This window comes from Chlorocebus sabaeus, chromosome 16 (assembly GCF_047675955.1).
Source record: "Chlorocebus sabaeus isolate Y175 chromosome 16, mChlSab1.0.hap1, whole genome shotgun sequence".
NCBI classification, from domain to species: domain Eukaryota; kingdom Metazoa; phylum Chordata; class Mammalia; order Primates; family Cercopithecidae; genus Chlorocebus; species Chlorocebus sabaeus.
In genome coordinates, this window is record NC_132919.1 from 4,416,135 (window position 1) to 4,432,222 (window position 16,088).

At 56.8% G+C, this 16,088-nt stretch overlaps 1 protein-coding gene across 2 annotated transcripts in view; it reads left to right on the top strand.

The window, feature by feature from the left end:
* Window positions 1-16,088, top strand: part of SPNS2 (SPNS lysolipid transporter 2, sphingosine-1-phosphate) — a 41,332-nt gene that overhangs the window by 23,550 nt on the left and 1,694 nt on the right. The window contains exons 3-12 of one of the 2 annotated variants that reach the window (XR_005236749.2): window positions 3,504-3,640; window positions 9,704-9,855; window positions 10,125-10,191; window positions 11,500-11,642; window positions 11,914-12,066; window positions 12,173-12,362; window positions 12,708-12,773; window positions 14,833-14,931; window positions 15,020-15,193; window positions 15,663-15,709. Coding sequence is in view for 1 of the 2 variants with exons in the window: in XM_008009918.3 (XP_008008109.1) it covers window positions 3,504-3,640; window positions 9,704-9,855; window positions 10,125-10,191; window positions 11,500-11,642; window positions 11,914-12,066; window positions 12,173-12,362; window positions 12,708-12,773; window positions 14,833-14,931; window positions 15,020-15,183; window positions 15,663-15,705 (1,214 nt within the window). In the remaining variant the exon portion in view is untranslated. The remainder of the gene's footprint in view (window positions 1-3,503; window positions 3,641-9,703; window positions 9,856-10,124; window positions 10,192-11,499; window positions 11,643-11,913; window positions 12,067-12,172; window positions 12,363-12,707; window positions 12,774-14,832; window positions 14,932-15,019; window positions 15,194-15,662; window positions 15,710-16,088) is intronic. The other variant, XM_008009918.3, reaches the window with a different exon arrangement.

Genomic DNA, 16,088 nt, shown 5'->3' on the forward strand with positions numbered 1-16,088 from the left:
TGATGTGAGCAGCCTGAACTCAGCCAGGGCGGAGTGTTTACACCACAGAAATGAGCAAACACAGCCGGGCGCGGTGGCTCACGCCTGTCATCCCAGCACTTTGGGAGGCTGAGGCAGGAGGATCACCTGAGGTCAGGTGTTTGAGACCAGCCTGGCCAACATGGCAAAACCCCGTCTCTACTAAAAATACAAAAATTAGCCGGGCATGGTGGCAGGCACCTATAATCCCAGCTACTCGGGAAGCTGAGGCAAGAGAATCGCTTGAACCTGGGAGGCAGAGGTTGCAGTGAGCTGAGATGGCGCCACGGCACTTCAGCCTGGCGACAAGAGCAGAACTCCATCTCAAAAAAAAAAAAAAAGCAAACATGCTGCATCAGGGCTCCCCTTGCCCCTTTTTCAGAGCCAGTTAAACATTTATCAGCACACCACTGAAGGTGAGACACACAAAGGCTGTGGCCTGACTGAGGTCACTGGCCGGGAGGGAGCAGAGGTGAATTTGAGCCCAGGGTGTGTGTCTCATGCCCGGATTTGTGCACCCGCATGCTGATTCTACCCAAGGCCTCTGGAATTAACAGGTCTGCTTGCACACCCACCACCCATGCACACTCGCTGACCTGTTCTTGCTCGCGTAAGAGAGGGGTAGTCACTCCTCCAGCCAGGTTCAGCGGAGCTCTGCCCAGCCCTCTCACCTCTCCTTCACCTCTCTCTCTTCCTCCTCCCTCCCTCCCTCCCTCCCTCCCTCTTTCTCTTCTCTCAGGTCGCATCTTGCCAGGGTCTCAGGCCCATGGAGGAGCAGCCGGGGCTACTCACACATTCAGCCTGGCGGTCAGAGGCCAACTGGCTGCCATGTCTGCCGCTCCCAGCCTTTGTCTGGCCATCTGCCCATCAGCTATGGGACTGCTTTCTAGCGGGAGGAATAGGGGGCCACCTCGCTGTGTGACCTAGGGTCTACCCTGCCTTGCTCTGGGCCTCTTCATCCCACCTGGGACCTCCCAGGCCCCTCCCATCACTGGCAGTGGCCTCCCTGTGGAGTCTTCCTAAACCTCTTGTTCTGGAAGAACAAAGCCAGGTCACGGCCTTTGCTCAGCATCCCCTCATGTTTTCCTTTCTCACCCATGGACGTCACAGTCATCACAGTGGGCTCCGGGGCCCCACCCCAGCCTCTTTCCTGTTCCTCCAACATGCTAAGTAAACTCCTGCCCCAGGGCACAGGCACTTGCTGTTCTTGCCCCAATAATTGCATGATTTGTTTCCTTACCTCCTCCAGGTCCTGGCTGAAATATCCCCTTCTCTGACTGCTCTCTTTAAAATTGTGGTGGCCGCGTGCAGTGGCTCATGCCTGTAATCCCAGCACTTTGGGAGGCCGAGGCAGGTAGATCACTTGAGGTCAGGAGTTTGAGACCAGGCTGGCCAACATGGCAAAACCCTGTCTCTACTAAAAATACAAAAATTAGCTGGGCGTGGTGGCAGGTGCCTGTAATCCCAGCTGCTCAAGAGGCTGAGGCAGGAGAATTGCTTGAACCTGGGAGGCAGAGGTTGCAGTGAGCGGAGATCGTACCACTGCACTCCAGCAGCCTGGGCAGCAGAGCAAGACGCCATCTCGCAAACAAAACACCAGCTAAGCTACCTATATCAATCAATTTCTCTCAGCCAGGCGCAGTGGCTCACGCCTGTAGTCCCAGCACTTTGGGAGGTCGAGGCAGGCAGATCACCTGAGGTCAGGAGTTGGAGACCAGCCTGGCCAACATGGTGAAACCCCGTCTCTACTAAAAATACAGAAATTAGCAGAGCACGGTGGCACATGCCTGTAATCCCAGCTACTCGTGAGGCTGAGGCAGAAGAATCACTTGAATCCAGGAGGCGGAGGTTGCAGTGAGCCGAGATTGTGCCACTGCACTCCAGCCTGGGTGATAGAGTGAGACTCTTGTTTCAAAAAAATGTAAAATTGTGGTATCCACTTGCTCTCACACACACCCTTCCAAGCTCCTGTGTCAGCCCCTCCCACCGTCCAACAGGCTGTGTTATTGATTTATTTCTTTAATGTCTGTTTCTCCTCACTCGAGTGAGAGCTCCATGGGGTCTCTCTTGTTCATTGATGTGTCCTGAACACCTAAAACGGTTCCTGGTGCCTTGTAGGTACAAAAAAATTGTTGTTGTTGAATGACAGGATGGACGGATGGACGACGGTGTTTTCAGCCATTAGGAAAGGTCCTGCAGTGTGCTGGGAGCGAGGGCAGCTGTGTGGTCTGGCAAGTGTGAAATCGGGAGTTCCAGGCCCAGTTCTGCCCTGATTTGCTGTGTGACCTTGCGTAGATCCCTTCCCCTCTCTGACCTCTGTTCCCAAGTAGAATAAGAAGTGCAGTGTGGTAACATGTAAGGAACACAGGCTCTGGAGTCAGGCAACTGGGGTCAGATCCCTGCTGGAACATATTGCCTGGGGGGTCTTGGGCAAGTCGCTCTTCCTCTGAGTGTGTCTCCACATCTGTGGGGTGGGAGGGGGCTGGAAAGGTACGTGATACATGAGATACAAAGATACATGAGATATGGCTGGACGCAGTGGCTCACACCTGTAATCCCAGCACTTTGGGAGGCCGAAGTGGGCGGATCACTTGAGCCCAGGAGTTGGAGACCAGCCTGGCCAACATGGCAAAACCCCATCTCTAGTAAAATATTAGCCAAGCGTGGTGGCCCATGCCTGTAATGCCAGCTACTCAGGAGGCTAAGGGTTAAGAATCACTTGAACCCAGGAGATGGAGGTTGCAGTGAGCCAAGATTATGCTACTGCACTCCAGCCTGGGTGACACAGCAAGACCCTGTCTCAAAACAATAAAAATTAAAAATTTTTTTTTTTTTGAGACAGAGTCTCACTCTGTGGCCCAGGCTGGAGTGCAGTGGCCGAATCTCAGCTCACTGCAAGCTCCACCTCCCGGGTTCACGCCGTTCTCCTGCCTCAGCCTCCTGAGTAGCTGGGACTGCAGGCGCCGCCACCACCTCGCCCGGCTAGTTTTTTGTATTTTTTAGTAGAGACGGGGTTTCACCGTGTTAGCCAGGATGGTCTCGATCTCCTGACCTCGTGATCCACCCGTTTCGGCCTCCCAAAGTGCTGGGATTACAGGCTTGAGCCACTGCGCCCGGCCCCCCAAAAAAATTTTTAAAAGATAAGTGAGATACAACATGGTAAGTCCCTAGCATAGTGTCTGGCGTGTAGAAAACATTCAATAAATAGATCTTTGCTCTTTTAAAAAGTACCCAAAGGGCTCACCCAAACCTGGACAAACTGGGCAAACTGGACAGACATGGGAGAGGATGGCATCATGGACGTGCCTGACCTCGGAAGGCCTTTCTCACCTTCCTGAGGTGCAGCTCGGGCTGAGGTTGCCTCTCTGGGCTGCTTTCTTGGTCCCTTTGCTGCACAGACGCTTGGCCTCGAGCCGGCGTGAAATGGGCCGGGAGGCTGGGGTGCAGGGACCTGGGCTGGCCCTCAAGCTCTCCTCTCCCTGCAGTGTTCATCTGTAGCTTCATGGTGGCTGCCCCCATCTTCGGCTACCTGGGCGACCGCTTCAACAGGAAGGTGATTCTCAGCTGTGGCATTTTCTTCTGGTCAGCCGTCACCTTCTCCAGCTCCTTCATTCCCCAGCAGGTGAGGCCCGCCCAGGCTTCTCCCCCGACCGGTGTCCTGCTCCCTCCGGCGAGTGGCTAGTCTTACTGGCTGGTGTTAATCCAGCCCGGGGCTTCCAGCTCCTCTGCTTGAACCCCACTGTCTTCCCGGTGCAGAAGGATGAGGTGGCCTTCGGGTACTTTTGTAAACCAGTCCTGTAGCTGGGGCCTTCCCCACACTGGCCTCTGACCTGAGAGCCTTCCAGCCCATGTGGGCTCCTGACTCTTTCTGAGTGGCCCTCTGATTTGGGATGGATGCAAAGAACAAGTCTGGCCTAGGAGTGAGGGCCTTGTGTCCTAGTCCTGGCTCTGCCATTACCTGGCTTTGTGACCCTGGGGGAGTCACTACCCTTCTCTGGTTCTTGCTCAGTTTGTACTTGGTCTGATGACCAGCTAACTTCTTTGGTCGACGTCCCAGAGAAGCAAACATCAATTCAGCACAAACAAGAGTCTTCTCATTTAGCTCCCACAGGCCTGGGCTTGAATATCCCGACTTTGTTGCCTACTCAGCTTTGTGACCTGGAAGAATGTACTCTTAATCTCTCTGAGCCTCAGTTTCCTCATCTTTAAAATGGGGATAATACTTCCCAACTCGAAGGTTTCCCATGAGAAGCAGCTGAGCTGTGAAGGTCCAGACCCTGGAACAGGTCGAGTGCCCAGCGAGTCATTGTTTCTGTTCCTCCTTCCAGAGATGAGACCATTGCCTTATTAGGTAGTGAGTTTCCCATCTCGAGGCATATTCAAGCAGTCAGTGGCAATCACATGATGACTGCTGTAGAGAAAGATGAAGGAAGAAGGGGAGAGCATGATCTGTCTTCACAGAGCTTTCAGGATAGCCCTGTCCTTGGGAGCACCTAGGCTTCGGGGTAGGAAGATTTGACAGGAGCACCTGTGCTCAGAGCCTTCAAGAGGTGCAGAAAAAGTGCTGAGAGTCCTCACTAAAGAGACAGCAGTCTCTTGAAATCCATGGGGTCAGGGAAGGCTTCCTAGAGGAGGTGGCATTTGCACTGGGCAGGCGGGACTGTGAGATTAGACCTTTTGGTGAAGGTAGCATGGGCAGAGGGAGTCAACCCACAGATGCAGAAATGGTGGAGTATGTTGAAAGGCTGAAGATTGGGCCAGGTGCGATGGCTCGTGCCTGTAATCCCAGCACTTTGGGAGGCCGAAGCGGGTGGATCCCCTGAGGTCAGGAGTTCGAGACTAGCCTGGCCAACGTGGAAAAACCCCATCTCTATTAAAAATACAAAACTTAGCCAGGCATGGTGGTGCATGCCTATAATCGCAGCTACTTGGGAGGCTGAGGCAGGAGAATCGCTTGAACCCGGAAGGTGGAGGTTGCAGTGAGCAGAGATCGTGCCACTGCACTCCAGCCTGGGTGACAAGAGCAAAACTCCATCTCAAAAAAAAAGAAAGCTTGAGGATTGCATTCTCACTGGAAAGAAAGCAGGGACTGGGTCATGGAGAACCTTGAATGCCAGGCTAGAGGGCCTGGGCTTCCTTCTGTGGCAGTGCTGAGCTCTGGAAAAGTTTGAAGAACAGTGGCGGGATCAGATTTGGGTTGATGGTAGGGACACTGGAGGGAGGGCAGAGACAATCAGCAGGTTTGCCAAGGACATCCTTGCTTCATGGGCAGCTTCACAGAAGAGGGTCAGGTCAGGTAAAGCTCCAGGCCCAGGATAGCAAGCAGAGCCTGGCGGCCACAGTCAAAAGGACGGACTGGACCAGAGGCCTCTAGGGCCCCTCAGGGCCTCATCTTGCCCCTGGCCAGGCCCCTGGTCACCAACCTCTGAGGCTGCTCCTGGGACTGACCAGTAAGTCTAGGACCAGCAAGTCTAGGACCACCATGCCAGGTCTGGGTCCATCTCTGGGTGTGTGGAAGGGGAGGGAAGATAAGCAAAGGCAGAGAGAGAAACAGGTCACCTCCAGTGAAGCCATAAATTCATTGCAGTCACAATTTGCATCCCATGGGGGTTTCTGGTAGACCTTGGCAATGTGATTCTGAAGTTAATTTGGCAGAGAAAATGCCCAGGAATAGCCAAGAACATTGTGAAAAAAATAACAGTGAAAGGGGATTTGCCTCTCAGTTATCAAAATACAGCGATTCTAACTAAAACAGCAGAGGGCTGGACTAAGATCAATGAGCCAGAGTCCTCATGTCTACGGGGATTTAGCATAGGATGAAAGGTGCATCTCAGATGAGTGGTTTGGGAAGAACTGTCTATCCAACTGGATTGAAAGAAAAGTTTGGCCTGTAGAATAAACCATCCTGCAGAATAAAGTCCCAAAAGGGGGAAGTAAAGCAAAAAGCATGCTCTTAAAATCTAGAACGATAAGCTGGGTGCAGTGGCTCATGCCTGTAATCCCAGCACTTTGGGAGGCCGAGACGGGCAGATCACGAGGTCAGGAGATCGAGACCATCCTGGCTAACACGGTGAAATCCCGTCTCTACTAAAAAATACAAAAAAAAGAAAAAAAAAAATAGCCGGGCTACTTTTTAGTGGTGGCAGGTGCCTGTAATCCCAGCTACTCTGGAGGCTGACGCAGGAGAATGGTGTGAACCCGGGGGGCGGAGCTTGTAGTGAGCCAAGATCATGCCACTGCACTCCAGCCTGGATGACAGAGCGAGACTCTGTCTCAAAAAAAAAAAAAAAAAAAAAAAAAAAAATCTAGAACTATGAATCAACAAGAAAAAGACAAATAACTCAGTAGAAAAATGGGCAAGGGATAGCTACCGTTTCAGGAGAAAATACCCAAATGGCCAATACATGTAGGAAGAGACAGTGCTCAGCTTCTCTAGTCATCAGGGAAATGCAAATTAGAACAATGAGATCCCATTTCACACCCGTCAGATTGGCAACAATTAAAAAGGCTGACAGTACCAAGTGTGATCAAAGCTGTGGGGAATCGGGGACTCCAGCCCTGCTGGTGGGAGTGTAAATTGGTAGAACCTCTTTGGAGAGCGAAATGGCAGGATATTGTAAAACTCTGTGTCTCTCCCATGGCCCAGCCTTCTGCTTGGGGTATACACTCAAGAGAGAAACTCCAGCTTGTAGAATCATGCATGTAAGAAGAACAGTAATAGCAAAAAAAAAGATAGAAAGCAATCTAAATGACCATCACTGGTGTGCACAGTTTAATGGTATATATGACTCTTTCCAAGGCAGAGTTTTGCTCTTGTTGCCCAGGCTGGAGTACAATGGCATAATCTCGGCTCACTGCAACCTCCACTTCCCAGGTTCAAGTGATTCTCCTGCCTCAGCCTCCCAAGTAGCTGGGATTACAGGCGCCCGCCACCACACCCGGCTAATTTTTATATTTTTAGTAGAGATGGGGTTTCACCATGTTGACCAGGCTGGTCTCGAACTCCTGACCTCAGGGGATCCTACCACCTCAGCCTCCTAAAGTGCTGGAATTATAGGCGTGGGCCACCGTGCCCGGCCCTGTGAGACTCAATAGGAAAAGAATGAACTAGAACTTAATTAACCAGCATAAATGGGTTTCAAAAAAATAAGAACGAGGGGGCAAAAGCAGGTTACAGGATAAGATGCGTGGAGGGTTTCCTTTCATGTTCATTTGATTTTTAAACGTTGTTTGTTTTGAGGCAGAGTTTCGCTCTTTCGCCGAGGATGGAGTGCGGTGGCGCAATCTTGGCTCACTGCAACCTCTGCCACCTTCTCCCCCACCACCAGGTTCAAGCGATTCTCCTGCCTCAGCCTCCCGCATAGCTGCGATTATAGGCGCCTGCCACCATGCCCAGCTAATTTTTGTATTTTTAGTAGAGACGGGGTTTCGCCATGTTGACCAGGCTGGTCTCGAATTCCTGACCTCAGGTGATCCACTTGCCTTGATTTCCCAAAGTGCTGGGATTACAGGTGTGAGCCCACCACACCCAGCCTTAAATGTGTTTTTGAGACCGGGTCTCGCTCTGTCACCTAGGCTGATATGCAGTGGTGTGATCTTAACTCACCGCAGGCTTGACTTCCTGGGCTCAATTGATCCTCCTGTCTCAGTCTCCTAAGTAGCTAGGATGCACCATGATGTCCTACTGACGTACATATAAATATATATATAAATATATTAAAATATATATATATTAAAATATATATATATATATATATTTTTTTTTTTTTTTGAGACGGAGTCTGGCTCTGTCGCCTGGGCTGGAGTGCAGTGGCCGGATCTCAAGCTCCGCCTCCCGGATTTACGCCTTTCTCCTGCCTCAGCCTCCCGAGTTGCTGGGACTACAGGCGCCCGCCACCTCGCCCGGCTAGTTTTTTGTATTTTTTAGTAGAGACGGGGTTTCGCCGTGTTAGCCAGGATGGTCTCGATCTCCTGACCTCGTGATCCGCCCGTCTCGGCCTCCCAAAGTGCTGGGATTACAGGCTTGAGCCACCGCGCCCGGCCATATATATTTTTTGAAATGGAGTCTTGCTCTGTCACCCAGGCTGGAGTGCAATGGTGCTCTTGGCTCACTGCAACCTCCGCCTCAGCCTCCCCAGTAGCTGGGATCACAGGCGCCCGCCACCACACCCGGCTAATTTTTGTATTTTTAGTAGAGAAGGGACTTCAACATCTTGGCCAGGCTGGTCTTGAACTCCTGGCCTTGTGATCCACCTGCCTTGGCCTCCCAAAGTGCTGGGATTACAGGCGTGAGCCACCATGCCTGGCCTGATTTTTATCTTATTTTCAAATTTTTTGTAGAGATAAGATCTTGCTATGTTACCCAGGCTGGTCTCGAACTCCTGGCCTCAAGCAGTCCTCCTGCCTCAGCTTCCTAAAGTGCTGGGATTATAAGGCATGAGCCCCCGTGCCCAGCCTCATGTTTGTTCTTTAAAAGTACACAGAGGGCCGGATGTGGTGGCTCACGCCTGTAATCCCAGCACTTTGGGAGGCAGAGGCAGGCAGATCAAGAGCAGCCTGGTCAACATGGCGAAACCCCGTCTCTACAAAAATTCAAAAATTAGCTGGGTGTGGTGCTGGGTGCCTATAATCCCATCTCCTCAGGAGGCTGAGGCAGGAGAATCACTTGAACCCAGGGGAGGCAGAAGTTGCAGTAAGTGAGATGGCGCCACTGCACTCCAGCCTGAGCAACAGAGCAAGACTCTGTCTCAAAAAAAGAAAGAAAGAAAAGAAATAGAAATTAATGCAAAAGAGACAAATGACCCAACAGAAAAACAGGCCAAGGCTGTAGGCAGGTGATTGCCAGGAAGAGAAACAGAGGCGAGGAGCTAAGGGCAAATAGGGAGATGGGGAGAGGGAGGAAGAGGAGAGACAAGCATGAAGAGGTCAGAGATGGGCCAACGCAGGCAGCACCTGCAGGCACAGCAGCCAGGAGCGAGGTGAGCAGATGGAGGGAAGTCAGGGAGACCCAGGGGAGGGCTGGATGTGGGCGATGCTGGCCAGATGGGTGGCCGGGGTGGGGCTGGGGAAAGATGACCAGGCTGGGTTCTCAGGCCCCGGGCAGCTGGGGCATGGAGGGAGCAGGTCCACATCAAAGGGGTCATGCTACCAGCAGCTGGCAGGGCCCCACCCTTCCCCGCTCAGCCAGGCTTTGCCCTTTGATGTGTATAGGGGGAGGGGTTCTGGGTCCCCTGGGCTTCCCTGCCCCCTCCCCACTCCCCACTGGTCCCTCAGTGCTGCCAGGGCTGGCCCAGCCACCCGGCTTGGGGGAGGGACAGAGTGGAGGGTGGTGGCTTGAGGCTCCCGATGTGGAGTCAGAACCAGGGAGGAGGTCTCCCAGTTGGTGGAGTAGTGGAGACATAGGCTTGTGTCCCCAGTGCCTATGAGGACAGAGGGGCCTGCCTGGGCCATACCACTCTCAAGCTGGGATAGTCCTGGCCCCGTCAGACCCACTACACAGAGGGGCAAACTGAGGCCCGGAGTGGCCGGGGGAGGTGGTCTTTACGGAGGTGCAGCCCACCAGCACCCTCACCCTTCTCTCTACTGGCTCCTGGGCCCTGCAGGGGGAGGGAGCAAAGTGGGAACAAAGGATGAGAGGCAGACAATGGGTAGCTGGTCCCTCAGCATCCTCCACCCCTCCCCACAGTACTTCTGGCTGTTGGTCCTGTCCCGGGGGCTGGTGGGCATCGGTGAGGCCAGCTACTCCACCATTGCCCCCACTATCATTGGCGACCTCTTCACCAAGAACACGCGTACGCTCATGCTGTCCGTCTTCTACTTCGCCATCCCACTGGGCAGGTGAGAGCCGGAGATGCCAGGGGCTGGGTGAGGATCTGGGCAAGGTTCCCTTGGACTTCTGAGTGCTCCCACTCCCTGGGGTTCTGGCCCAGGTGGGCGCCCTCAGAGAGCTAAACATGTAGGTGGTCAGCCTTTGAGAAATGCCTGGACCTGCTCCCTGGCCAGCTGGCTGGGTGGGGAGGGTGGGCAGCCTGCCTTGCAGACCAGCAGGCACTCCCTGTCCCCAGCCCCTGTCTCTGCTCAGCCTGACGTGTCTCTCTTCTCTGCAGTGGCCTGGGCTACATCACTGGCTCCAGTGTGAAGCAGGCAGCCGGAGACTGGCACTGGGCATTGCGGGTAAGGCCTACGTCCCTTCCCACGAGGACACTCTTCAGTCCAGATCTCACCCCAGGGTTGCCCAGAGCTGTATCCCAGGCTAGGACACAGACTTCCAGGATTCCTCCCCCAGCTGCCTGGACTCTGAAATCCCTGCCCTTCCAGATGAGTCCAGATTGAGGTGTCAGAGCCAGACACAGCCCTGCCACCCTCAGGGCCCCTCATGCTGAGGGTTGGAATCTCCCGCCCGGGAGTCCCAGGTTGAGAGAATCAAGGATTCTCCCACCATGTCAGGAAATTCCAGGTCCATGGCGGAGCTTCCTGCTTCCAGCCCTGGCACTGTGCTAGGGTAAGGCTGGGACAAGACCTCTGTGTGGGGGCCCCGGGGTCTGGAGCCACTTCCTGTCTCGCTGGGTTTGGGGCAAGTTACCAAGGCCCCAGGCCAGTGCAATCGGAGGAAACAGAGATCCCCAGTCTCTCAGAGGAGCGGAAGCTTAAGACAAAGTGTTTTTTCCTAAAAGCAGGAAGGAAGTGGCCTCCGTGGAATTTCTTAGTGTGGGAGGGGGACAGGTGGGGGGGGAGGGAGGCCGCAGGCAGAGGAACTCCCCAGCCCAGGGGCTCCCAGTCTGTTCTGTGGGGCTGGCGAGATGGAATCCAGGCTGCCAGGATGTCACCCTCCCATCCGGAGAGAAGCCTGGGGCCTTGGAAGTTCTGTTCTGGAAAATGGGCTGGACACAGGGAAGAGCCAAAAGGGCTCATGAGCCTCTGTGGGGCCTGCATGGGCCCCCCCACCAAATGCCTGCCCGCCTGATCTGTCAGTCCAACACTTCATACCCGGACAGCACCTTCCCAGGGCCCCGTGACTGAGGAACCTATGTGGGGAACCTTCTCCAGGAATTACCTCCTCCCTGAAAGTCATCATCCCATCCGGCTATCTACTTATCTTCCATTCATCTGTCCATCCATCCGTCTGTCCATCCCTCCCTCTCTGTCCATCTCTCCATCCACCTCTTTAGCTATCTCTTCTTCATCCATCCATCCACCGCTCCACTCACCCACCCCTCCTTCTTCCTTCAGTCTGTCCAGCTTCCCTGTACCCTCCCCATTCTGGTCCTGCCCCTGGTCTGGACAGTCCTTCTCAAGCCTCCAGTCTCTTGACTGACTTCAGCCCCAGCTTTTCTCAGCAGCCCAGTTGGGAAGACTGGGCAGATACCAGCTCAGAGGAGACCCCTAGGGCCTAGAGAAGGCACGGCTTGCCCGAGTCCCTCCTCCTGCTGCAGGGACGAGGCTCACTGGGCCCTGGTGTCCTAACTCCCTGCTCCCTGGCAGGTGTCCCCTGTCCTGGGCATGATCACAGGAACACTCATCCTCATCCTGGTCCCGGCCACTAAAAGGGGCCACGCCGACCAGCTCGGGGACCAGCTCAAGACCCGGACCTCATGGCTCCGAGATATGAAGGCCCTGATTCGAAAGTGAGTACCGTGGGAAGGGGTCTGGTGGGAAGAGGGAGGGGTGCTGAGATGAGAGGGCCTCTCCCTGCAGGGCACCCCACCACCTCTGCTGTCTCAGTGCTAGGGGGGGACATTTTGGCCCCTAGAATTGATTATTCCTGCAGCCTGAACCGCCACCCCTGGAGCCTGTAAGACGAGGCATTCAGGGCCTCCTGTCCCCCAGTGCATGGGGCTGCCTATGGGGGCTGAAGGAGGTCCCTGAGCTCAGTGTCACTGCCTGGCCTCTCCCCAGCCGCAGCTACGTCTTCTCCTCCCTGGCCACGTCGGCTGTCTCCTTCGCCACAGGGGCCCTGGGCATGTGGATCCCGCTCTACCTGCACCGCGCCCAAGTTGTGCAGAAGACAGCGGAGACGTGCAACAGCCCGCCCTGTGGAGCCAAGGACAGGTGGGGCCCCACGGGGTGGGCCCGGGTCTGGCGAGGGACCTCGGACAGGAGAGCTCCTCAGCCTTAGCCCCCTCAACTCATGCCCCACTGTCCTCTGTCCCCACAGCCTCATCTTTGGGGCCATCACCTGCTTTACGGGCTTTCTGGGTGTGGTCACGGGTGCAGGAGCCACACGCTGGTGCCGCCTGAAGACCCAGCGGGCCGACCCACTGGTGTGTGCTGTGGGCATGCTGGGCTCTGCCATCTTTATCTGCCTGATCTTCGTGGCTGCCAAGAGCAGCATCGTAGGGGCCTATGTGAGTGCAGTGCAGGGGCAAGGGTGCCGGGAAGCTGGACCTGGGCCACGGGAGGGTCTGGAATAGGACATTTGGTCTGATTTGCTGGACGTTCCCTTCCCTTGGGGAGGCTCCTGATCTCTGGGTGCCCCTGCTCATCCTCAGCCTGGCCACAGCCTGTCCAGGGCCTCTGGGTGCCTCAGGGCCGCGGGGATGGCTTGGTCTCTGGTTAGCCCATGAATGGATGTGGGCCCGGGAGGGGTGAGGATTCGTGGGCTCCCTGCCGGCAGCCAGTGTGTAGGGAGCAGGCTGCAGCTGCTGTGGATGGAGGCACCCCTGATGGTGGCTTTGCATTTTCCTGGGCAGATCTGTATCTTCGTCGGGGAGACGCTGCTGTTTTCTAACTGGGCCATCACTGCAGACATCCTCATGGTGAGCCAGGCAGGCCGAGGTCACCTTGTGCTGCGGACCCAGGCCTCTTGACCTCACAGGGGTGGCTGGGGAGGGCCGGTGGGGGGTGGGGAAGGCAGGCCTGCCAGGAATATGAACCCAGAGGCAGGGAGGGGATCAGAGTTTGGGGTCTACCTCCGGACAGGGCAGGAAAATAGGGTTGGGCAGGCAGGCAGAGATGTGGGGACCAAGTAGGAGAGGGTGTCTTGAGGCTCAGGTTAGTGTCTGGGAGGCTGGCAGTGCCAGGCTGGCACTGAGGTGGTGCCTGCCAGCACTCCTCCCACCCCGCCCCCCCGGGTCTGAGCATCCATGGGCTCTGCCCTCCCTGCTCAGCCTGGCTCCCAGGCGTGCCTGCGGCTGGGGCCGGGCGGACAGAGGCTGTCTTCACAGGGCCAACAATGGGCTCTAGACCAGCCAGCCAGGGACAAAGGGCTGTCTGAGCAGCCAGCAGGGGCCTGGGTCCCTGGGTGGGGATGGGAGCACCCTGGGAGGAGCCAGGAGTGGGGCTAGGGATTTGTGGCCATCTGGGGGTGGCAGGGGTGTGACACTTGGTCCCGTGGCCAGGGGAGAGTATCTGGGAGGTGTCGGGGCAGGCTCTGGGGCAGAGAGAGGAAGGACTCAGGGGTGGACTCTCAGGGTGCACGGGGTTGGGCGCCCCAGCATGGGATAGCCCCGCAGATGAGTCTGCCAGGCACTGCGGCCCCTGCTGGCTCTGCAGAGGCACTTCAGGAAGCCTCCCAGCATATCCGCTACCCCCGGGGTGCCACTGTGTCCTCCTGAGTCCATGGGCTGGGGCGGTGGCAGGGGTGTGCCAGGGTCACTGCACAGGCCCAGCGTGAAGGGAGGAGTGAGTCTGCGGATCAGGTGCTCTTGGTGCTGGACAGGACCCCTCCCCTGCCTCCACCCCCAGGGAGCCCCTGACAACGGCAGGGTCAGGGTCCCAGGGAAATCGTGTCCCAGTTTATTAAGTGTCACAGTTCATTCCTGCTGGAAATGGGGCCACTCGTCTCATCAGGCTCAGGTCTTTTTCTACCCACCCCTTCCTCCCCCAACGGGATGCCCCATGGGTGCTGGCTGCTTGCACACAATGCCCACTAAGGCTGGCGCTCCAAGGAGGCAAGGCAGCCGGAGTTCAGGGCACAGGGGCTGCCTGGGCACCCACAGAGCTGGCTGTGCCTATCCCACCTCCACCCCAGCCCCTCCTGACTCTGGCCTGCCCAGCTTTGAAGCGAAGCTCCTGTGGGTCTGGGGCCCAGCAGGGCCTGGCATTCAGTGCTGAGGGTGCCCATGCGTGAGGGTCCTGCCTCACCAGCTCCCGTCCCAGGCCAGTCGAGGCCTCACTTGGTCTTCAGGGAGGGGAAGGAACCGAGATGGGTCTTTAGCTTGTTGGGAGGTGAGGACAAATGGCCACGGCTGGGGTTCGGGTTCCCTCGGGAACATGTGCCTCTCTGGACCTCAGTGTCCCCATGACCCAGGGCCAAGGGCAGAAGCCAAGGCACCCTGGTCTCAGGAATGGAGCAGGAGCCACGCCAGGAAGGCGGCACGGCCGTTCCTGACGTCTCCAGTACTCTGAGGCTTGGAGGGCTCTGGGCTAATGGTCTCTAGTGACTGGCACCCACGCAACCCCCAAAGTATCCTCCCTTGACCGCATGTAGCTGGGAGGGAGGTGAAGATTGTCATTTCTGAGGGGTGTCCTGGGGGCGCAGCGGGTTTGAGGCCAGTGATGCTTTCGGTCTGGGGCAGGCTGCAGTGGTCTGGGTCAGAGGTGTGGAAGCCCCTGGGGCTGAGGGGGTGACTGCAGCTGTGTGTGGATGGGAGGGGCTCAGGGAGGAGAGGGGTGACTAGTGGGAGAGGAGCAGCCAGGCTGGGGGGTGGGCAGTAGAGGGGACTGTGGGGAGGAGGTAGGACCCAGCAGGGAGAGGTGTCAAGATCCAGGGCAGGGGAGAGTCTGAGGGTGTGGGGGCTTTAGAAGCGCCATGGGCTGGGGCCAGGCGGGTGGGCCTGGCTCCTCTGGCCGCTGACCTGCCTGCCTGTTCCGCAGTACGTGGTCATCCCCACCCGGCGGGCCACTGCTGTGGCCTTGCAGAGCTTCACCTCCCACCTGCTGGGGGATGCCGGGAGCCCCTACCTCATTGGCTTTGTGAGTAACCCTGGGGTGGGGCTGGCCTGGAGAGGTTGGGGGGCTTCGGGAGGGCTCTGCCCTGACATCCACCCCCAAATCCTCACAGATCTCAGACCTGATCCGTCAGAGCACCAAGGACTCCCCGCTCTGGGAGTTCCTGAGCCTGGGCTACGCGCTCATGCTCTGCCCCTTCGTCGTGGTCCTGGGTGGCATGTTCTTCCTCGCCACCGCTCTCTTCTTCCTCAGCGACCGCGCCAAGGCTGAGCAGCAGTGAGTGGGGGTGAGGGAAGGCCTGCTGTGCCTGCTGGGAAGCAGGGACCGTGATAGCCCCTGTGAGCCCTGCCCTGGGATGGGTGGGGAGGGTACAGACCTCCCATGCACCCGGTGGGTGACCTGGTTGCTGGGGTCCAGCCCCCAGGCCTTCCCGTGCCTCTGGGGCTCAGCCTGGAGCTGTGGGGGCCACAGGGGTGTCCGGTGGGTCCAGAGGTGGGTGTGGCTCTGGACTTCGTGGTTTTCAAAGCTGGGACCCCCTCCCCTTCCTCTTACTTTCTGACTTTTCTCCTTTCCTCTTTACTCCTGTCTCTCTCTCCTCTCCCCACCCCTGGGCTCTCCCACCTCCCCCTGGGGCTGACGAGGTCCCTGCCCAGCACCTCCGGTCAGCTGGCCCCCAGGACGCGATGTGCCAGAGCAGTGCCCGGGCCCGGCCCCCGCTGATGCGCCGCCCTGACCCCCGCCCGTCTCTTCCCCAGGGTGAACCAGCTGGTGATGCCGCCCGCATCTGTGAAAGTCTGAGGTGGTGAGTGCAGGCCGGGAGGCCCGCGGGGGCTCCCTGCGGAAGGGGGAAGGCCAGGGTGAGGCTACAGGGAGCACTTTTCCTCTGGAGTCACCTCCTGCCCCAGCACATCCCACCAACCCTGGGCTTGGTCTCTGAAGATGTTGCCAGAATTTACTGATGGAGCCATGGGTGGGACAGCAGGCTCCTCCTTCCAGTAAATGAGCTCCCCTTTCCTTCCTTCCAAGGGCTGGGTGGGGCCTCACATAGGTCAGGGCCAGGACTGGCCAGGAACTCCCCACTCTGTCCAGAATTCTGTTCTCCCAGATCCTCCTAGATGTACCAGGGCCTGACTCCTTGGACCTTCCCTCTGGGAGCTATAGCTTCCCAGCAGCACCAGAGC